The sequence below is a fragment of the Melanostigma gelatinosum genome (genome assembly GCF_949748355.1).
Source record: "Melanostigma gelatinosum genome assembly, chromosome: 10".
In the NCBI taxonomy this organism is placed as follows: Eukaryota; Metazoa; Chordata; class Actinopteri; order Perciformes; family Zoarcidae; genus Melanostigma; species Melanostigma gelatinosum.
The window spans coordinates 14001165-14023840 of record NC_136643.1 but is presented as its reverse complement, the minus strand read 5'-3'; the positions used below and the strand labels follow the sequence as shown (position 1 = coordinate 14023840).

Sequence of the window (22676 nt, the reverse complement as noted above, 5' to 3'; positions counted from 1 at the left end):
AGGTGGAGGTGTTGAGTTAATGAGAAGTGAGTTGACCAGACCTCTGTATGCCGCTCCTCATCTCTGCTTGAGGCTATAGCCGCTCGCGGCTACATTAGCATAACACACCCAAATCTCTGGCGGAAATGTCGGCAGTTGACGGATTTGTATTGTCGGTAAAGTAAGCACCAGGTTTTTGACAAGGAAGAAGAACGTGTGGGGAAAAACAACAACAACGATATCTGGTTGTTCTGCATTGCTGCTTTCGTCATATAGAGGGGCTGTCTCATACATTTAATTACATTCACTAGCTTAGGGCCCCACCTCGGCCGGCGACTTGGTCGGTCGGAGCGTTTTAGGGATGATTGGTGGAGGGTAGCCTGGGTGAAGCGCTTTGGGGAAAGGCTAGGTTAAGGGTCCACTGCGGCTCCCGGGCCTTGCAGACCCCCCCCCCCCCCCCCCCCGGTCCATGTGGGACAGTGGTGACTGTGGAGGAAGATGGCCTTCAGGGAGTGGTTTAAAGAGAGGGAGGGAGGGTGGGGTGCGAAAGCGTGGCAGGCCGAGCTTTAGTGGCCGTGGGTATTTGTAGGGTGTGGCCGGAAGTGGGCCAGTGGAGGTGTGGCCCTGCTCCTGAAATTCAGCTAAGATTTATCTCCAATTATTATTTAAATTATGCTTGCATGGTTCACATTCTTAAATATTCTTACATTTTAATTTTATCAACTCAAAACGTAAGGGGAACAACGAGTAGGCTTCACGGGGGCTCAGCTCACTTCTTGCCTGGGGCCTCCTTGTAATCCTGCCCTCACTTTGTCAAACCCAAAACAATCTGCATTCCACTGACTACAAAGTTGTTTCATTTGCACATGTCATCTTGTTGGTGAGTTAGTTGGTGGAGGTTCAGTGACCTGGAGAAAGCCATCAGCAGGCTGCAACATCAGGAAGAGATTGAACGGGTTTCCGGTCAAACGAGTATGTCTTGTGAGGGGGAAATAAGAAAGGAGAGGAAGTGACCGGTTGCGGCCGAGATGATCGCCGCACACCAGGAGTGCTGTGAGATCAAGGCAGTTTCACACGGGAGAAGGAAGGTTTCATCAGCAGATCAATCAATTGGTTTGACCTTTGTGAATCCCCGCACAGCTTCCTCATCAGATTAGCCAGCGACACTCCTGGCCTGCCTGCAGCAGTGGTTCAGCAAAGAGGAGGCCGGAGCTGCCCTCTCTCAACAATGCTAACCATCAACACATCCTGTCAGCAAGACTATCTCAAGGGCACCACAGCTGGTGACGTGTGCAGATAGTGAAATAGGAGGCCAAAACTCTGGGGAAATGTAGGTAAGAGGTGAAAAATAAGGAGAAGAAGAAGGCGGTGTATGCATGTCAAAAGTGTTTTCAGACTTTAGTGTGATAAGGCAGACATTTTTAATTTGTATTTTACGAGGAGGACACAAAATGTATCTATTTCCTCAGGATAGGAAGGAACACTGGATTGAGCTGCAGCTACACTCAGGGGCAAAACAAAACAAAAGATAGTTGACCTTGGTTAGGGAGATCTCCCAGGGAGATCACCACATCCCTCCGCCCAGACATAGTGGTGTGGTCCTTCGCCACCAAGGTGGTCTTTCTCATTGAGCTCATCCTCCCATAGAAGGAGAGGGGGGGGAGGCTGCCTGAAGACGCTGAAGGATTCACAAATGGCAGTTGATTGCAAGGAGGCATTGTGGATTGCCGTCACTAATCCTGAGTATAACAGTGGCAGGGTGGTGTCCATCCCACAGGACAGTAGGTCAAGCACTGGGGTTAACGGAGGAAAACACTGATGGATGAGTTTGTTTGTTTGTTATTCAGTGCTTCAAATGACATGGCAGTAAAAAATGGCAGTAAAAGCATTTCCAAAACCAATGTCATTGGAGCTTCTCAGTTGAAACCCTTTATTTTAGGAATCTCGGGGCATGATTGTTAAATTGTAAGCTTAATTTGACAAGAGCCAAAGAAACTGAGACACGGAGGAAAACATTTTCTCTGTATTTAATTTAATATATAACAAAACACATGTTACACATTACAATACCAAAAGAATGCCTCTGTTCTTCTCGACGCATGTTCGTGTCCCCACTCTTTTCTGATTGCAAAATGAAATCTTCTCAGTGTAAAAGCATGTGTAACCAATCACATGACACAATGTGCTCTATGTCAGCGCATCAAAGGAATATGTTGCTTCCTCCAACAGACAGTGAGTAAACTGTATAACTGTATAATATTTATGATACATAAAACGTCATTTCTGGGAGTCAAGCTGTGGCACACAAACACACATACACACACACACAACTCTAAAGTAAATATGCTTTTTTTGTTCTTTGGTCCCTAATAAACACCTGGTTGTTACACACCACAGCTGCTGCTTACATAAAGGTAGTTAGGCTATTATTTTGTGTTATTTGGTCATAAAGTGTTCAGCCATCTGTGGCCTGTGTGCTGGCACAGCAGGATTAACACCACATGGATGTGCACATGTGCCACAATTAGCACTGATGCAAAATATAGCAACCATACAGTATTGTACATAATACTGTACGTTTCAGAATACAAAAGGAGCTACATCTATCTGCTCTTGAAGCGCAGTAGTCCCAGTTGAAGCATCCAGACACTGGAAATATTTAGAACCAAAAGAAAACAGACAAGTTAAGGATTTGCCGTGTATGTAACGTGCAAGAGCTCATATTTTGATGTTTCTTTGCTTTCTCGCAGAGAGAGTAGCATTAGATGAGAGGGTCGATACAGTGCCACTCTTATGTCTGTGCGCCAAATAGAAAGCTAAAGCCAGCATGAGATTTCCTCAGCTCAGCTTGCCACAAAGACTGAAAGACAACAGAGAGTCACTACCTCCAGCAAAGAAATAGTCCAGCACATAACCCTCCCCCGAGCGTTGCTTTTAGTACGAATCAAACAAACAAATATAACATGTTAATTGGTCAACTTTGGAGGTGCTGGTAAGAAATTCTTGGGATTTGTTTTTTCCTTCGGACTGAGCCGGGCGAGCTGTTTCCACTGTTTCTAGTTCTTATACTAAGCTAAGCTTAACAGCAGCTGGCTGTAGCTTCATTTAGTGCACGGACATCTACATTTCCTACACGTCGAATTATTCCTCGAACGATGCAACTCAGAACACACATGGATTAGATCATTTACAAACCTTAGTTGCGGGGAAATGAATTTCAGTTTTTTTGTGTCTGAAGGATTCAACTGATGTGACATGAGGTTATGATTAACAGAGACAGCAGCCAGTCAGCTCGACTAAAATGATGAAGCAGCGTTGCATGAAGTGGAGAACTGAGCATCCATCAGGGTGTGATGTCTTTGATTTACAGGAGGGATGCAAAACATTTAAAATGTACAGAATATAAATACAAATTTATATAAAAAAAAGATTAACAATATTACTCTGCTGATAGTATCGGTATTCAATGCCTGTCAGATTATACACACACACAAACACACACGCACACACACACACACACACACACAGTACAATCCTACATCAACAGTACAAGCAATGATTTTACACATTTACGGCCAGTGTATTGGCTTTACAAATGAGTGACAATGGGTGAAATATATGCTTTCAGTATCAGCTGTTATAATAAAACTGCTTTGTAAGTGCTTTGAAATTGATCCATCAGCGTTGATATTAGCCTGTCTTCAAGCTTTTCTACATGACTCAAGCAGATTTCTGTACAAAGGATGCTGTCTGTGAACAGATCCTGATAAGAACAAATCAGTTGTAACATACGCATATATTGCATTTGTAGTCATTTGGATTTTCAAACCATCTCAGATCTGTGGTGGGTTGTCTACAGCTACAGCAGAGTACTCAGTCTCAGACATGTTGGAAGTATCAATGAGGCGTGCCAAACCCGTCCTCGTGGAGTATTTAAAGATGAAGGCCTTCATGAGGTCATAGCGGTAGTTTCTGTTAATGAAGTTGTAGAGGATGGGGTTGAAACAGCAGTGGAGCAAGGACAGGCACTGGGTGAGGTGCAAGGCCACGTAGATCACATTCTCCAGGCCACAGGTCAGAGGCACCAGGCCCAGCTGAGACAGGGAATCAACCAGGAGGACGCCATGGTAGGGCCCCCAGCAGCCCAGAAACACCACAATGTAGGCCAGGATCACCCTGCGGCTCACACGACGCTCTTGCTCCACTGTGGAAGATGATGAAGAAGAAGAGGAGGAGCGAGAAAAAGCGCGGGCTAGCAGCACGTAAAACACTGCAATGACGGGGAAGGGGAGCGCAAAGCCCAGCAGGATGAAGCTCAGCTGCACGCCCACCATCCACTCCCTGGGGTTTCCCTCTGGGTACACAGGCCTGCACAGTATGGTGTCCCCATGCGTTGCCTTCACAGTGCGCAGGAAGTAGGTGTCTGGTATGGAGGCGACCAGAGCAAGAAGCCACACCCCTACACACACTCCGCTGCGGATTAGCTTCCTGCGTGCGCCTCTCTCGTGGTCCCCGTGCTTCGTCACAGTCAGGTAGCGGTCCACGCTCATGCAGGCCAGGAAGAAGATGCTGCCGAAGAGGTTGACAGAGAACAGCAGGTGTGTGAGTTTACACGCTACCTCACCTAAGGGCCAGTGGCCGTGCTGGGCCAGCGAGCTCACCCACACGGGCAGAGTGGCGCACACACATAGGTCTGCCACTGCCAGGTGGGTGATGTACATGTGTGTCTCGTGGCGAGGGGTGGAGTCTCTTTGGGCACGAATGTTTACCCAGAGGACCAGAGCGTTAGCAGCAAGACCGACGATGAAGATAAACGTGTAGAGGACACACATGGAGTAGAGCAGAGCGTTGCGGTTGAAAGCCGTGGCACACACCGTTGCATCCACACTCGATATGTTGCTAAAGGCTTCGGAGAAGTTGAGGTCCCCCAACGACTCCCACAGGTCCTCCAGCTCACTGGTGCTCAGACTCATTTTTCAGCACTGGGAGACGACCACAGACCACTGGGAGGGAATACACAGCACTTCTGACTGGGATGGATCCTGTAAAAACAAGACGAAATGCTACCTTCTGTTATCATGTTTAAGAAGCAATTTTCTGTTCATAAAGCATGGCTCATTTTCCCGTTGTGGACTCAAAGTGCATGAGCTAATAAAACATAAAGCCTGGTGTGCCACCAGATCCTGAGGAATCTTAATGCGGTTAACTTGTCAAAATACTGCTTTCATGAGTTAATAGAAGCTCTCTGCCGTGTCAAAAACATATTAGTTCCCTGTGATTGATGTGCAGTCAGGGGGCAGTACAATAAATGTTTACATTAGCTCCGCTAGCACATAGTGCAGATTAGACATGAGGAAGTGGGTTCGAGAAATCCAAACACGGTGTATTTCCGGAGCGTTCCGGGCATTCCGAGATAAAGCATTGGTCAGGGTGGGAAACCTGATGCCATGTTTTCCTTTAACATGCTTGTTATAGCAAGAAATAAATCTGATGTTTCTCTTCTGCTCGTCAAGGAGAGGGTGAGAGAGGAGCTGTCACCACCCAGATGATCAAAGAGAAGACTGCCTATAACCTTGAATACGTCATTTTACTACATCTGAGTCTGATAACTGAAGAACACATGCACACAATTTCAAATACAGGATACATTAAATCTATGAGTAAGATGACTGAAGCAATATGCAAGATCACAGAGGTCTGGCATGATTGCTTTGAGCCTAAAGGACCACTGAAACCCTGACGTTTCTGCTGTGATGTCTTTCTTAGCTCCCCTAACTGGCAGCCTGCCACAGTGTGAAAGATCAGAGGTGAGAGGTAGTAGATCAAAACCAGAACACGAGAGGCTTAACCCCGCTGTTGCCCCTGAATGACTTGTACGCCCACGGAGTGAATTGTGTGCAGAAATCAGCGGGAGTCTCGACGCCTGCAAAATGGTCCATCCAGGGTTAAAACGAGGGTCACCGACCACTGGGTGACACAGCACGGCGGAAAACAGTGAAATGTGACCGCTGCACACATCTGCCTTTGTAGGAGACGTGTGCTGCACGCAGGATAATCGGCACAAAGTGTGTGATAAAAGAAAAAGGTAAAGTAAAAATGCTCACAAGGACACCTGGAACTTATTAAGATGTGCAGCTGTCTAGCGTGTGTTATGTCTGATTTTGTTATATGTTATCAGTTCACTTTTGTATTTACATTTAGTGCTACTTTATACGTCTACTCCGCTGCCTTTCAGGGGCAAATGTACTTTTTAAACCACAACATGTATTTGACAGCTACATTTGCTTTGCAGGTTAAAAAATGTTGTATATACAAAACATAATAATCTTCTTGTAGAATATGGTAAAATGACACATATTGAAATACCCAAAAGTACTATATGCACAGTGTAAAAAAGAGCTCCACCAGCTGCAACATCAAAATGAATATTTTTTTAATATTGAGTTGGACTGCTGTAAAGGAATATTAGATTTGTATGAGTTTAGAGTCACTGGATTAGCCCCAAACATACGCATCTGGTTTTTGATCCATTAAAATTGAACTGCAATATAGATTACATACATGTGATGGAAGATATTTGTCACCCACTCCTAACATTGGAACAATGAAGAATTTGAATTTGACTGCATCCATTTGATTAAAAAAAACTGCATTTGTTTTTCAATGCAGGACCTTTTTCTGTAATGGATTATTCAGCTCATTTTTCACATACTTAATAAATGAGTATTGCTACCTCGGCTTAGTAACGGCTCTCCCACTGCTTTTGATAAAGCACTTTCTCAAGAAATGTCAGAAATCTGACATTTAATTCCACTTTCAATTATTTTGCGACACTGGAAAGTGCTTTTCATTCCAATAGAGGGATTTTCTATGCTGAGATAATCCCTCACAATGGCCTCTGTCTAATTCCCTGATATTATATGGAAAATACCTGGAGGTGCCAGGTAGCCCCAGAGGCTTCAAGCTAATTAACCTCTTAACACCCACACCGTCAGATAACAGAGACGGCACATGTAGCCCATGATCTCTCTCTCTCTCTCTCTCTCTCTCTCTCTCTCTCTCTCTCTCTCTCTCTCTCTCTCTCTCTCTCTCTCTCTCTCTCTCTCGCTCTCTCCTCTTTTCAGCTCGACAGCATCCAGTTACAAATTAGCTGAAAACGTCTTTTGTTCCTCAATACACAGAAAATAAAAGCAATGGAAGGCGATTTTCATGTGCTAATGCTGCCGACATGAATGGATGGTGCAGGTGCAACGTGGTTGTCAGACGTTTCTCCAGGCTTTAGTTTGGAGGGATACAATCTTTGCATTTGGGTTTTCGCGTATAGAGTTGCCTTGTGCGTCATTACGAGATTGCTGTTGACGGCGAACACATACAATGTCATTGTTGCCATTGTTGATTTATATCAGGCTGGAAACGAACTCTTATCAGATGCAGCTTAGTATACAGTAGCCTCAATCCGCGGTTGAGCGTCGAGGCAAATAAACAGCGGAGGTACGCTGGGAAGATGGAGAACTACAAAAAAAGTCACTTAAATGTGATAAATGATGGTATATTACTATTCATTTCAATAACAAAATTGAGCATCTATGTTTATGTCTGTAATAATATGAGTCAATACAGTTATTGAATGGAAACAAATGAAGTATATTTGTATGTATGCAGTACGCACAGATGATCGTAGGTATCGAGCATCTCTGGGGGTATTTTTTTAAGTGTTAGAAAGCCGAGAAACCACCTGTACTGTAAATGAGCTCATATAGGCAGCTTACCCGTTTTGATTCCTGATCCCTCGCTGAAATCTTCTCTTCTGAAGAACAGATTTGTTTTTGTTTAGCTTTGGTGCTGAGGGGAAACTTCAACTCCACTGGGGTAATCGTGTGTGCGCTACCCTCCGCGTCCTTCAATGAATATGAGCCTGTTCCTTGTTCTGCACTTGCTGAAACTCAGAGGAGAAACGCCTCCAAGGCTGGTCCTAGCTGCTTTGCGTATTGACATGGCATCGCTTCGGACCTTCAATAAACAGCAAGCAGTCTGGCGAGTTTCGGCCAAGAAGGAAATAAAAAAGAGCACGTGGAATTTCCTGTTTACAACTCTCCTGAAATACAACTTAAAACCACATTTTCACATTGCTGAACAGTATGTGTTTCTTACTTCATGCAAGTGTTTTTATGGAATGCAAAAATATGCAAAAATTTGACCATTTTAGGAAAAAGCTACAAAGTGAGAAAAATGCAACAACCTAATATTGTGCAAATTTAGAAAACATTTTAAATGACACTCACCTGTTTAGATGCTTCACAAATGTTCTGCAGCAGTGGTCTTTTAAAACCAGGTGTATTATGATGTACTCGCTACAGGCACACACAATAAAAGATTTAAAGAGTTTCATTTCATCATGCTACACGTTTTAATCTGGCATGCATACATTATCATTCCTTTTAAATGTATGGCATAATATTTTTTATTATTACTGATTTATTAATTGAAATCATGCACTGGAGTGCTTTGTGTCTGTTGTGATATCTTTTGTTAAAATTTAGTGACTGATTGGTAAAATGTAACTGTATATTTCCATATTCCAGTGTTATACTGTATGCAGGTCTATGCTGTATAATTCATGTAAAGCATGAAATCAGTAGAAAGGGGGCTATAATCATGTTATGATGTATTGAGACACTGTACATTTTACCTCAAAGCTTATAGCTTTATAAATTGCATAGGATTTATATTATGATCGAGCAACTGCTATAAAATAATTTCAAGCTTTGAACCACAATATATGTGATAAATGCATCATAAATATGATGCACAATACACATTAACCATATTCAACCATATTACAAGGGCACCTCCTTGTGCCCCGCCCCAGTTACCGAAATATGAAACCAGAGATGCAGACAGACAGTAAACCACATCTGTTTTCTGCTTCCGCCCAAAACCACCAAACAGGTTAAACCCAACACCAAGCCCTACCGAGATGACGGAAAAGACACCCTGAATAACGAACTACACCAACAGCTATATTCAGGTTTGAGTCTATATGTTAATCCCATGACAGTCTGTGTTATTTAGAATCATTTTGACCAAATTAAGGGGTTAATGTGGTATATATTTTTTTACTTATTTTATTGATGCAATACTTGTCTTGAAACTATGAACAACAACATCAGCTGCTGAAGACTTTTTGTTTTATTGTCGTTTGAGCCTTATTCAGTCTCATTTCAGACACATCCTCTGGAAGCAGCACAATGCATTGTGGGAGGCTCGTGTGTTTACTGAAAGTCGTTGAAAGCTCACCTGCAACTCTGGTGGCCTCACAGCTGCTCCAGGGCAATTAACCCCAAGTTCAATACAAAGACAGAATCACAAAAGGAAGGCCCGGTGGAATTTATAAAAATATACACATTCATATGTTTGATTTGTTGATAATATACTTTGATCGAACTCATACGTGAAAGTAACTATTTTGATGTCATGTACAATGATTGAAGTTTTGACTTGCAGGTACAGTATTTTCCAGCATGTTTTCATAGGAAAACTATATTGTGTACTCGTACAGCTCACCCCACTGAAGTTTATTATGACTGCATGCCCTGTATTCAGTGATGAAATGCAGCCAGCGGGCCATACTCTGACCTCATTAAAGAGCTGAGTATGAAGTCAGTTTCAATGAGGCTTTAAAGAGAGCTCCCACTACGCACGCATACCCATTGTCCTCTATATCAGGAGCATCAGGGGGGATTTGTAAGCCTTTCTGATAAGCATCCGTAGCGCTGTAGACCGCTGCCAACCTCTGTTCTGCAGTTCTCATTCACAGGGAGGCCGGACTGGGAACAGCAGGGGTGTGTGTGTGTCTGTGTGTGTGTGTGTGTGTTGTCTGGGTCTGTGTATGTGTATGTGTGTGTGTGTGTTGTAGAAAAGGCCAGCCGGCCACCATACACCTTCTGGTAGTATATCTTCTTAGTAAGGAATCTAGTTAGAATTGGAGGAAACAGGATAACTCAGAAGCATTTCGAATTATGCAATAGATCTATAAAAAACATGAACATACGACAATAATTAAACATCAAATAATCTTTCAACTCCAAACACCGTCACACTTCTGCCTGAATCTGTTCAAAGTAAATTTTCATTAGAAATCGTATGCGACATACTTTATATTCTTGATCATTCTTATTGCTTAAATGTTTTGGTTTTGTGGCGTTTTTTTACCGGTTCACTATCATCGCTCTAATCAGAGCTGTTTCCAGAAGCAGCAGGCAGCTGTTTTCAGTTAAACAGCTCTAATAAATTCATGCTACCTGCAGCTCTGAGCAGCAGATAAAGACTGGCCTAAAGAGACAGAGTTTCTTTTCCACAGTTTGTGGAGAATAAAAACAGAGCGAAAAGAGAGATCTGTTGGCCAGAAACATGACTCCAAATGAATGACAATGTCTCTCTGTGTCTGCTGGATGTGTAGGCAAATGTTTGCTGAAACGTTCGCCAGTGCAACTTAAAAGGTCAAAGGTTAATGTTGATTTGACAGCTTGTTTCCCGAAAATTGCCCCCCCCCCAAAAAACAAACAAACAATTAATGCAGGTTCTATCATTTAAATTACATTTTCAATACTGTAATTCTACTACTTGTGTCCAAGTTGTACATTGACACCTACAGTTTTGCTCTACATGTGTTCCTGCTCAAAACAACATCCAGAGTTTTATTTGTCAAACATTGGAACATTGGAGAGTGCATTTCAACAGTATGGCCCCTTTCAACTAGTCCTGCAGGACCAAGGCCAAGTTCGTCATACACATTTTCACACTGAGGACAAACAGAACGATAAGAAGATAAGGAGATGGAAAAGGGTCGGTGACTGCAAGAGAGGAGAAAGGGTGCAAAGACGTAAAACAATTAAGAGAGGGGGATGGGGCTGTGGGAGAAAAGTTGAGGAACACAGAGGAAGAAAGATTGAGAGTTATTCCCAATGACTGCCGTTTCTATTGTAGTCTAGCCCTGCGTCACGGTGGGGGGTCTGACAGACGCATTCTATTTTGTTGCAAATCTCCATTCAGAGGGTCCTTCCCAACCTCATTCTCAACCACATCTTTACCATCTTTACTGTCGCCCTCCCTCCCGCTCTGAGGCGCCCTCTTGCGTTTCTCTACTCCCTCACATTCCTCCTTATCCCTTGCTCTTCTAACCTCACTCATCTTTCACTTAATTACAATAATATATTATAATTATATAATTATCTTTTAGTTGGATGAGGGCCTGTGTGAGTGAAGCTGAAAGCAGTGCTCACAAGGAGAGGATGGAGCTTGTGATGGAGTGTCTGACAACCAGGAAGTGAAATAAATTCAAAGGACAAAAGACTGGCAGCTACTTGTTCCGTTGGGCTTTGTCTTGGTGTTTCTGAGCCAGTGTTTTGTCACTGTAGATTTTCTACGAGCTTGTGATGAGGTGATCTTTTGTTTCTCTGAGGAATATGTTCATGCAGGTGCATGTTTGGCAGAAAGAGCGCTTCCATGTCGGGGAATGTAGTAACCAAGGCATTCCTCACATTGACAGAGCATCCCTCACACTAACAATGTCAGTGAAACCTGAGAACTGCTCAAATGTCAAACACGAAAAGAAGTGAGAATATACCAAGAAGCTTTGTGTTAAACAGGAATGTGAAATAAAATATTTCTTAAACCAGATCTTTTGGCCACATGGGGGCAAAATAAACAAGGTGTACTGACATATCACCAGCTTTTAAATTGATATGGCGAACTATGGTGAAACAAATTTAAGTCCAATATTCACTCTCCATTAAGATCAGCGTTGTTTGTTCAATACCAACTCCTAAAGGGAAATATCGGACATTGCTAAATGATGCACTATGTTCAGCTAGTTGCTGTGTCTTTCTGCCGTTTGGTGCTGTGCGGGTAGCAGTGGGCTTTTAAGATTTGCAACACCTTTGTAATCATTTGATCCATGGTTATCAACCAAGAGTCTACAGCCATGCTAAGAGCTCTGTGAGGCTGTAGTGAAGCCTAATGCTAACATTAGCATGCTAACATGCTCACAAGGCGGGACCCCTGATTGCCACCGGGTATTTCGTACACTAGAGGCACGAGATGAAAAGTCAGGGAATTCAGATTTCTGTTCAATAAAGATCTAAAGTCAACCTCACTGTGGCGCTCGAGGAAAATTCAGGGAATCACTAAAAATCAGGATACATTAGCCGTTTCCATTCAATTGTCAATTTTAACTTTTGAAATGTTTTAACAAAAGAAATGTGCGTTTCCATCAACTGTGGCTGGTATGTAAACTCAGCTACAGCATAGTTTGGTCAGAAGTTGGCAGCATAGGTTATGCATGACTGTAATCCGCCTGTTTTAACAGAGTAGAAGAAGTAGAGGTTGCAGATCGTAAATAAAACAAGTCGCCTTGGTCATCTAATCCATCTATGGGAGAAAAATGGTGAGAGGTCTTCAGGAATTTGTTTCAGTTGGGCAAGTTTCAATTGTTCTTTAATGTTTGCACATTATGGAAATATCCAGGAAGACACAGTCAACAGAAACGGCACATAAGTGATGTGAGTTAAATGTCGTTGGTCAGACTTTATTTGGCAAAGGCATTTCCATAATCCGTTAAGTGCATCAACTACTTTTTGACAAAGTAAAAAAGAAAACTCAACCGTATTTCACTCACAACCACAACTGTCAACTTCATGGTAGTGCTGAAGTATTCATCCATTGGTGATCTTGAACAGTTATAGCAATCCAGAGATATTCCAGTCTGGACCAATGTGGTGGACTGACCGACAGATATTGCCATCCCCAAAAATATTTCTCCCGCTGCCTTGCAGAGCTCCATCTCTCTTTGCTCTTTTCTTTTCCCCTTCTGTTTCGCTGACTGCACTGAATCTGCCAGTGGATTCATGCTTAGCTGTTGACCATGACCGGCTGTGTCTCATACAGTCCATTAACTTCAGTTCACCCCCACCCGTTCAGCACTCTTGCACACAAAAACACACCATATTCATGCTGACAGGTCATTGGGATTATATAAAATGGGTAAAAGATGAAGAAACATCTTGCTCCAGGGGACAGTGAGTGTCCACTATGGATGACAGAATCTGTCCACAGGCTGCACGAGAAGGTGTCCATCTCATTGTGTTCCCTGGGGGCTGTAGCGCTAATCTAGTAATCCTATCCTGACAATCCTGATGTATGCTTCACAACATGCTGCCTGTCCATGCTACTGACATGGAGTTCATAGATAAGGTGGCTAACTTTCACCCCTATTGTCCTGTCACGCTAAATGAAAAATGGACCATCAGCACTTCTGGAATGTGTTTTGGAAGAGCCTGCAGCCACGGCTTCACCGTCTACATTACCTTTAGGTGTTGCCTTGCTAGCCCATGGCGAGTGTTGATGCACTGTCACTGGGATCAAGTTCATGGTTTCACTTGAGCTTGAAGGTTTGCATCGATGGTAAACAAGCCGGTTTAACGTAGACAAAGTGACGTTCCATTTGCAAACAAGGAATGTCAAGTTTTATAAGAGCGTGAGCACTGAGGGGGAAACTAAACACTGCAGGCTTTATTGGACATAAACACGACTCCACACCACTCAAACAAGATGAAGGAATAAATGATGTAGATAAACAGCAGAATGAAGCATGTCTCACTTTAATGGGAAAATATCTAAATGGCGATACACTGTAAATATCATGTCCTTTAGAACTGACCCTGCGGCAAAAAGTGATCAAAATCAACAGAGCAACATGTGATGGAAAATTACCTCAAGCCATGTTTCTCTATCCTGGGTGGTTCCCATTCACGGTTTTCCCATCGATTGCATACACTTACACACAAATACGCGAATGTGGCACTTCAGGGGGATTACGAGCAGGATGTGGCAACCCAGGCAGCATCTGGAGTTGAGCCCTGCGTGCCTGGAGCTCCGAGTGAGGGGCACTCGCTTTCCCATTCATCTAGTCTTTCCTCATCGTCTCATCTGTAACCCTGAACTTCAGCTACATCTATTACTCACAGACAAAAACATAACAGGCCATTTGTAGTCTTTCATTGTTCATACCGATGTGTGACAGTGGGAGGAATATCCAAAGGAGATGCATGAAACAAAAGCCAGAAAGAAGATTGGATCGGAGGTAGCAGGGGAAGAGGAGTCAACATGGGGAGCAGGGGATCAATCAGAAGTGAGGTACAGGATGTGCTGTGGTCACCATGTGTCTGTTTCTCCTCTCCCTAGGCTGTGGAGATAGCAGAGATCTGCTTCTCATTACAATATAGAAAAGGATTTAGAGAGGGGCATAATGGCTGACTTCAGTCTTAACCCTGTCACTCTGAAGCCCCAAACCACCAAGAGCCTTCCCCGAACCTCCCAGCCACACGCAAGCCTCGTAAATACAAAGCAGCTTTGCTCGCTCACGTCATCTTTCCCAGCACCAGGCACTCCATACTTCAGATCCTGAATGGAGGCCAAATAGCCTGATGTCCGTTCATTCATCAAAACCACGATGGCAGGCCTTCCGTGTGAGTGTTAGTGAAGTAGAACAGCGTTTACTGGCTTGCCGGGGCCCTGTCACTGCCAGGCGGGCGGAGTGAAGTGCGCGTCAGGAGCCTGATTTGTCAAGTCACGTTTATTTATAGAGCACATATAAAAAACAACAAACGTTGACCAAAGTGCTTTACAAAATCGATCATGTCTTTGTGATGATAATTAAGATGCTAACGGAGATAGATGGGTCTTAGGATGGTGATAAAGGCATCAATGGAGGGGGAAGATCATCGTTAGTGGCAAGCTATTCCTCAATTCATGGCCAACAAGTGAAAATGCTTATTTGTTAGCAGATTATTTCTATTGCAGATGATTTGTGAAAGTGTTTTCTTGTATTCTTGTATGGGGTGAAATACATTCCGTTTCCCCAGAGGAATACATCTCCAGTGAACGTTCAAATCCCTAATGAGCAAAAGATCTGTGCAAAGTCCCATTGTGATAAAGGTTTCCTGTGCATTTCCACAGTGGTGAGAGGAGAGGACGAACACAAAAGAAGGATGGAGATGAGAATGAAAAGGCCAAGGCATGAAAGACACATCCTGCAGAGGTTCATAAAAAGAGGAAGGAGGCGGTGATTGTTATTATTTTTTCCCCCGTGTTTTTCTATCCTTTTTTGGACCTTGTGTAAAGAGCTCCTTGGCTCTATTCGTGGTCGTGTTCCTCCACAGCTGTTTTAGTCCACCCTTTTTTATCATTTTATCTCACCAGCTGTTCAGGCTGTGATCGCCAACATAGGGCCGTGGGAGATTTATCTTTGATTCACACACACACACACACACACATTTTCCCATACTCCTGCAAGTAGTTTAAACTCTGAATTTATGAGAAAACAAAAACTAAATCGCTAAAAGATATGTTGTATAATGTCTCAGGTAAGTTACTCCCTGAAGTAAAACTATTTAAAAAATGTTTCAGGAATGAAAATGTAAAGAGGTGTTTTATTGGACTATCAATCTTTTCATCTTTCTCCTTAACAAAGATTGTGGGAACTTATCTACAAAGCATATGCCGCGAGAATAACTTGATTTAAGAGGCTACTCTAATTGGTTTGGGGGATGATTGTGCTCAGATGTCAGAGTGAATTCCTTGGTTTCGTAATGATGAGAGAACGTACAATGGGCACTCTGTGATACGAAAAAAGGGTAAAGGTAAAGGGGGGCAGTTAGAACTTCAGTTACGCATAAAGGGAAACGCGAGTGTAGTTCTTCATTAAAAAAAAAGAAAAACCTTTCCTGCTGCCAATCTAACTGCCTTGAACTGTGTCTCACTTTCCTCACGTGCACATATGGGTTCACTCTCTCACCCACTCTCATGCGCACTCACACAGCAGGCAAAGTTCAACAAGCTGTTTCGTTGAGTTATAATTGATTGGATTTTAATGCAGCCTCTGAAAGAGTGAGAGCATGGTTGATGTAAATTATTTGCCTCATTTCTCAGTTTAGCTCGCTTTCTCCTGCACTTTTTCATCTCTCTCTCTCCCTCACACACACACACTCTCTCTCTCTCTCTCTCTCTCTCTCTCTCTCTCTCTCTCTCTCTCTCTCTCTCTCTGTAGTGTTTAATGGCTGGCCTGTTGTTAACACTATGACATCTGGTGCAAACACAGGGACCCATTTACGGCCGATAATCAAAACACCCAAAAGTCAACGTAGAATAATCAGTCACATCTGGCCCCGCACGGCCAACATCAGGTTGAAGGAATAATGCCGTTATGCATATGATTTTCATATCTGGATTTTAAACTTTATTACAGTCTTTGAAAGGAATAGTTTGACATTTTGTGAAAAAAAAAAAAATTTTCTTTCTTGCCAAGAGTTAGAGGAGAAGATGCCTGAACGGTAGCCGAAATATTAAGCAACCGTTGGCTTAGATATTTTTAGAGCGGGCTAGTTTTTCCCCCGTTTCCAGTTTTAGATATTCTCATCTAAAGGTGCTTTTCGTCTTGGAGCAACTCATCTTTAAAGTTGGATTAAGATTAAAGATTGTTAACACAAATATCCAGGTCCACTCAACCTGAAGGCTTAGCCTGAATTACATAACTATTTTTTTTTTTATCTGAATGAACGTGTGTAGCTTTCAGTGTAGCAGGACTGCTTTTCCGGTGACTCTGTTCCGTATCTGGTTTAAAACGGTGCCCACTTCCTCCCATTGAACCGGACAAAAATGGCCTTCTCTGCAGCCAGGGTGGGAGAACTGGGATGGACAATGGGAAAGCCGGATGGACAGCAGATCAGAGACTGTGGTAAAAGCCTAACATACATAAACACTCAATGCCCCAAAACCCAGCAATACAAACACAAACTATGGTTTTCTGTCTGGGTCAATGATGCATAAAGCAAACTCCAAACACGTCATACTGACAATAAAAGGGATGTGTAGATGTGTAGATCCACAGATGCAGAGTTTGTGTTTTAATTATGAGGATGAAGCTAATTGCTGCATCTTGAGTCATACGTTTCAAACACTTCACACTTGAAAGCATGATTTAACCGCGCTGTTGTCTGGACTTCTCTCATGTGGGACCAGAGTGTTCAGCTGAAAGGGCTCAGCACAATATGAAATGTCTTATTTTGGTTACTGGCTAACTCAAGATCACTGAATTTGTTCTGCTTTTTGACAGCAAAATAAGGAAAAGATCTTAACACGGCTCAACTGCAGGGACAGGTGATTATGAAATGGGACCCAACTGAACACAAACAAACATAGTGACCTTATGAAACCTCAGCTGTGCAATATGCACACTGCTGAGTTTCTGCATGTCACAGGCTGTGGTCTGGACATCAGAGTGCAAGGCCATTTCCTTAAGTGTGTTCCCCCTCCCCTCCCCGATCTCATTTCCTCCATACCCAAACAAAAGCTGCTTCTCTGGGAAAAGTGCTCGGCCACTTGTGTAGAGCTCAAACCTGTTTGCAGACTCTTGTCGTCAGCATGTCTGTATACAAGGTACAGAGCACTTCAGCCAGACTGTATCCGAGACGATTGATTCAAAATATGCAGTCCAAAACAAAAGTGCAGAGGGGACCCAATGCACACCCAAATCAAACTTTCCACAGGAATCTGCAAGACATTAAGCTTTGTTGCATGTGCAGCACTAATAGTGTTCATCACTATCCTCTAGCTTTGATCTGGCTTTTTGGTTGGAGAGGTTTCCCCAGTTGGGTTCCCACTGACAGGAGAAATTATTTTAATCATGTTTCAGATGAACTTCAGCTGGAAACTTGTTCCCATCAAACAAGTCAGAGGGGAAAGAAACAGGGCGTTTCTCCCCAGAGGCCCATCAAGAGAGCAACCAGGCACTATAAAAGACTGAAATGCAGAATTGTCACACAACTAAAAAGTATAGGGCGATTGGTTTAAAATAGTTTACAAGGGGAGGATTTGATTGAGCCAACATGAGGTCAAGAGCTGGGACACAACCGAAATCATAATCTTGTGCCCAATAAGAGCGACTCGATCGTAAAACGGTTAAGAGAAGATCCCAGCAGGAGCTTGATGGACATCATGGCCCAATTACAATTTGTTGAGAAAATGGCCCATAAACACTTCTGGTTGCCAGAGTAACAGTTAGTGCAGCACCATTAAAGCTGACAACCGAGTGGTGAATCACTTTGCAAGATGGAAAAACTGGCACGCAAGAGTCCTTTACATTATTTATTGGCTCTGCCACTTGTACATTTAAAGAAAACCCAGTACAAGAACCCTGCCCTTCATATTTGAACCATGACATTGTATATGCACCAACAACTCATGTAATAGACACCAATATAAGTCAAGTCAGCCTTTATTTTTCTGTCATGCAAGGAAATACAGAAGGGCCAATGTCTTCAGACCCCAGCCTTCATCTGGTTGTTGGGTGGTAGTGACTTTCCCAGGTGGGTCCCGACCGTCAGTCCATACTCCTCGGTGGCATTTTCCTCATGGACCTCAGGCTTCAGCTGGAAACCCTTCTCCCCATCAAAGCAGTCCATGGGAGTGAAGGAAAGTGGTTTTTCGCCCAGGACACCTTGCAGTCGGGTACGCCAGCCCTCCAGCATGGTGCTGCGCTCCTCAGAGGGAACGTGAGACGGAGCCCAGAAGATCTGAGGAGCAAGAACCTGGAAGCCACAGTAGTGCAGGATGCCATTCTGGAGAGACACACGCACGATTTAGTGGTAGCCATCAGTACAGTTAGTACTGATTGTCACCTCTAGCATCTGTGTTAGATTTGTCCCTTCTGGGCTACAGTATAAACAAAGGAAACTCAAAGGCCCAACTATCTTTAGATATGAAGGTCTCAAACTATTTAGTTTGAAGTTATTATAGACAGAAAAACAAAAAAAGAATTATATATGGTCCATGCAATTAAACTCCCAAATCCTACACTCTGGATCTTTAATGCCGAGTTGAAGCAATATTCTGATTCAGTACCTGTAGTGGCCACAGTGTGACATTCATGTCTCCATTAATACCATCTGCACTAAACATGGACTCAGGAGACCCAGTGGTGAAGGACAGCATTGCTCTCTTGTACTGTGCAGAAAGAAATAGAAAAACAGATGAAACAGTTTCAGACTAGTAATGCAAACTACTTGATTTGAGCCTTTACCTTGAAGATTCCCTGGCTGTATCTCTTTTCTTCAGAGTAGGCATAACCCAGTGTGAGCACCCGGTCGATCCAGCCCTTCATGATGGCAGGAACAGTGAACCAGTACATGGGGAACTGAGAAGTAAGGCAAAGTGTTAGCTTTGAGCAAAGAGAAGCTTAACGAACAAGCATTACTGTCACCAAGCCTCTACCTGAAAGATGATGAGGTCCGCCTCAGTGAGTTTGCGTTGTTCCTCAGTGATTTCAGCACACAGTTTTCCTTCCTCCCATGCCAGTTTGGTCTCCTCTGCATAACGGAAGTGATCGGCATTCTTGACTTCTCCTGCAGAGACAAACACATTAATTTTAATTCTGAAGTTCAATTAAAAGCTAAACGTCTTCTAATGCCAGGGAGATATTGATGTACCGGTGATGTCTTCAGCAGTAGCAGTGGCTTTAAACTTCATGGCGTACAGGTCCGATCCTTCTACTGTGCAGCCCTGACCTGCTAAAACCGCCACAGCAGCATCTTTGGCTGCAGCGTTGAATGAGCCAGTGCTCTGGTGGGCATACACGATAAACACTTTCTTCGCAGCTAAACCAACGATTAGAGATCAGAAATGAGCACACATCAGATCAGAAATCTCACAAATGAAACATTACAGTTCATGAGATCCAACATTACTCAGAACACGACACATAAATCCCTCAGCAAATACAAGAACACATAGTTCATAACTCACCCATTCTGAATACAGATGTCAGCTGCAACTTCACAGACCGCTACTGTGTCGAATGAGAGAGCAGGTCAGTCTAGAACAACAGTCAAGATGCTGTTTTATACACCACAAGACTCAACACACAGCCTCCTCACAGGTGCTGTCAATCAGCAATCAAGGTCATCAACCAATCACCTGGCATCTCTCAGAACTCTCATCAGCAACATATCTTTTATTGAGCCTGGACAGCAATTTTAAATGAGTGGAATTTATGAACCACTAAAAGCCAAGAAATATGGAGGTTTTCATCAGTGAAACTAGCTACAGATTTAGCCTGTTTTAAACACAGGACAAACATACAATAATACTCTTCGACATACATCTTCTACTTCAAGGCAGTGTGTGTTTTCCCCATTTCAGCCTATCAGAAAGAGACGGAGCGTAGGTTTGTTAATGTCTTTGTTTTTGTGTCTTTTACACGGTAACCGTGTGGATATTTGAGAGCGTGCATGTCTGCCTTTGTCTGTCTGTGTTTAAGATGTTTAAAAATTGTGTGCCAGTCCTGATGTCTTCGAACCACATGAAGCAGATGTGGCTCAGTGATCCTCTCACTCTACTGTTTCCAGCTCTGTTATCCTTAACATTACTTTCCTCTAAAGAAAAAGTTGCCTGCGGTGGAGCGCACCCACCAATGTTGCCCCGTTAAAAAAAAAAGACTCAGCGATGGATATCAAAGGCATGAGCTGGCACACATCTGGGACCAAAATCAGCCCTGAGTTTCAACCACTTTGAGGATGAGGGGTTAATGGACAACTGCTACATATTAGCATATAGCGTCCATGCGTCCATGCGTGCAAGCATGCCGCATGAGTGAGACATATGGATACTCATTGTCAGCTGACTTTCTTCCCATTGTCTCTCATTTTTCTGTCTTATTGAAATTTAGGTGTAAGGGTTGGTAGGTGTTTGCCACATCAATGGAGGCATTTTTTTCAAACATAACATTTTGAAGCATTCTGAATTTTTAAGAGGCCTTCTCATTTTGTCTCTGTGGCTTCTCTATTTTTTGTTTTACCATCACCACACTAGTTGAGTTTAATATTGAACATCCGGCCGTATTCTCTCTGTTGTGACGGGAAGGGATAATGTCATTTTGCCATGAGGTTTGTTTTCAAGGTTTGCGATCTGTCGAGCAACATGATCCCAGAGCTATTTGTCGCAACATTGCATGAAGTATTCCCAAGTATGTTTCAAACTTTCTGTTTGTGTGTCAGCTATTTGGTGTGTGCTACTAAAGGTTTGACAGAACATCTGCAGCCCACCTTTTTAGGCTGGCGTTTGAGTAAAAACCCATGTCCTAGACCTGATCTTAAAATATGTTTTAATTTTTATTATTTTATTATTTTATTTATTATTTTTTTTTATTTTTTATTCTGTGTATGTAATTTATAGACCCTTGGGTCACTTTGTGGTTTTTTATGCTTTTAAATTTCTGCTGTCATGTCTGTGAAAAGCGCTCTATAAATAAATTTCATTTCATTTCATTTAGCAGCTCCTTCACACAAAACCACAACAATCGCAGCTATAGAGTACGTAGGGACATTAAAAAGGTGCATTCACATACTGGCTTTTAGCTTGTTTATAATTATGATAAATGCTGGGTAATGACTTGAAAATGTAGCCTACAGTGCCATCTCATGGCCAATGTGAGAAAATACAATTATTTGATCCTTTATATATGTGGACACATTTTAAACAGAATGCTTATATGTACTGCACCTTCGGATATGTTGCAACAGTACGCAGATGCTACGGAAGGAAAATAATACATTGTTTATCGTAACATTGACAAGGACAACACTAACATGCCCACAGAGGGATTTCCAATGGCCTACCAGGGGCCTAATGGGTCAAGAGGCCCCTTTGCCAGTGTCCGTTGTGACTCTTGTGAACATTTGTTGATGGAAATACACTGGGCTCATTCAAAAGTAGGGATATCCCATTCTTGTCTTTTTTGTTCCTCATCTGGAGAGTCCTTTCATACTAAGAATCTAAGTTGAGTAAGGATACCACATCTGATCCAGTTTGCATTTTCATTGTTTTTGTTCAAGCAGCTGCTTTATGCAGACTTAAGATGCCAAAGACCTATATCAAAATACATTCAAATATTGTAGGCAGAACAGACGTATAACTGAACAGAAATAAGCATAACAGGTTTCCTGAGATGGTTCTTTTCCAAAAGTTTGTACAGCATCCTAGTTTCTTGCGTAACACCATGTGAGAATGGTTCTCTTCATCTTCAGCATGGACAGAACACTGAACTTGAAGTGCAGCATTTGGTTGACCTGAAATAAGTCACTGAAAAGATGCAAGGTGGCGATGGGGTGCATGCCGAGTGCCTTCGTGGCATCTGTGCCGAGGAGCCTTTTGAAAGTCAATCCATTTTCCTACTAGAGGGTAACTGTGCCCAGTATCATTTCCCAGAAAGAGATTGATTTGATGCAGTTTATTGTTTTGTCAGTTTTTGAATATCTGCCAGAGCTTGAGGGGGAAAGTGAGCAATAGCTATCCAGATGGTGAGTCATGAATTGTGGCAGTTTATTGGCAGAGCACAATCGTTGTAAAAGTATGCAAACTGCAGCCTTTAACAGCTTAATGTCACCGATGTAATCACGCGAATGACCAAATGTAAACAGAGCACCGGGATTTACTGCGATACTTCTGGCGCACTCTCAGCACTGCTGCCTGACAGGGTTACAAATTAAAAAGGCATTCAAGTTGTTCAGCAGCTGGAGGAAGATCGTGCAGAGACCAAAGAGTTTTTGAAATACATACCAGGCATTTGTCAGGTAACTATCACTCAG

The 22676-nt window shown here is 42.9% G+C and overlaps 2 protein-coding genes across 2 annotated transcripts; both read right to left on the bottom strand.

Annotated features, from left to right (window-relative positions):
- Positions 1 to 2064: 2064 nt before the first annotated feature.
- Positions 2065 to 7874, bottom strand: LOC306783233 (atypical chemokine receptor 3-like). The gene is made up of 2 exons (XM_079276802.1): positions 7749 to 7874; positions 2065 to 5021 (listed from the first exon to the last, which is right to left on the bottom strand). Exon 2 carries the CDS (start codon positions 4950 to 4952, stop codon positions 3813 to 3815), a length of 1140 nt encoding a protein of 379 aa, XP_079132928.1. The 5' UTR covers positions 4953 to 5021; positions 7749 to 7874; the 3' UTR covers positions 2065 to 3812.
- A 10479-nt stretch (positions 7875 to 18353) lies between these two features.
- On the bottom strand, positions 18354 to 19840 carry LOC306783091 (NAD(P)H dehydrogenase [quinone] 1-like; the record flags this gene model as incomplete). The annotated part of the gene is made up of 6 exons (XM_079276618.1): positions 18354 to 18653; positions 18937 to 19038; positions 19115 to 19228; positions 19306 to 19436; positions 19521 to 19688; positions 19837 to 19840. The coding sequence occupies 6 exons, from the start codon at positions 19838 to 19840 to the stop codon at positions 18354 to 18356; spliced, it is 819 nt and encodes a 272-aa protein (XP_079132744.1).
- Positions 19841 to 22676: the final 2836 nt, after the last annotated feature.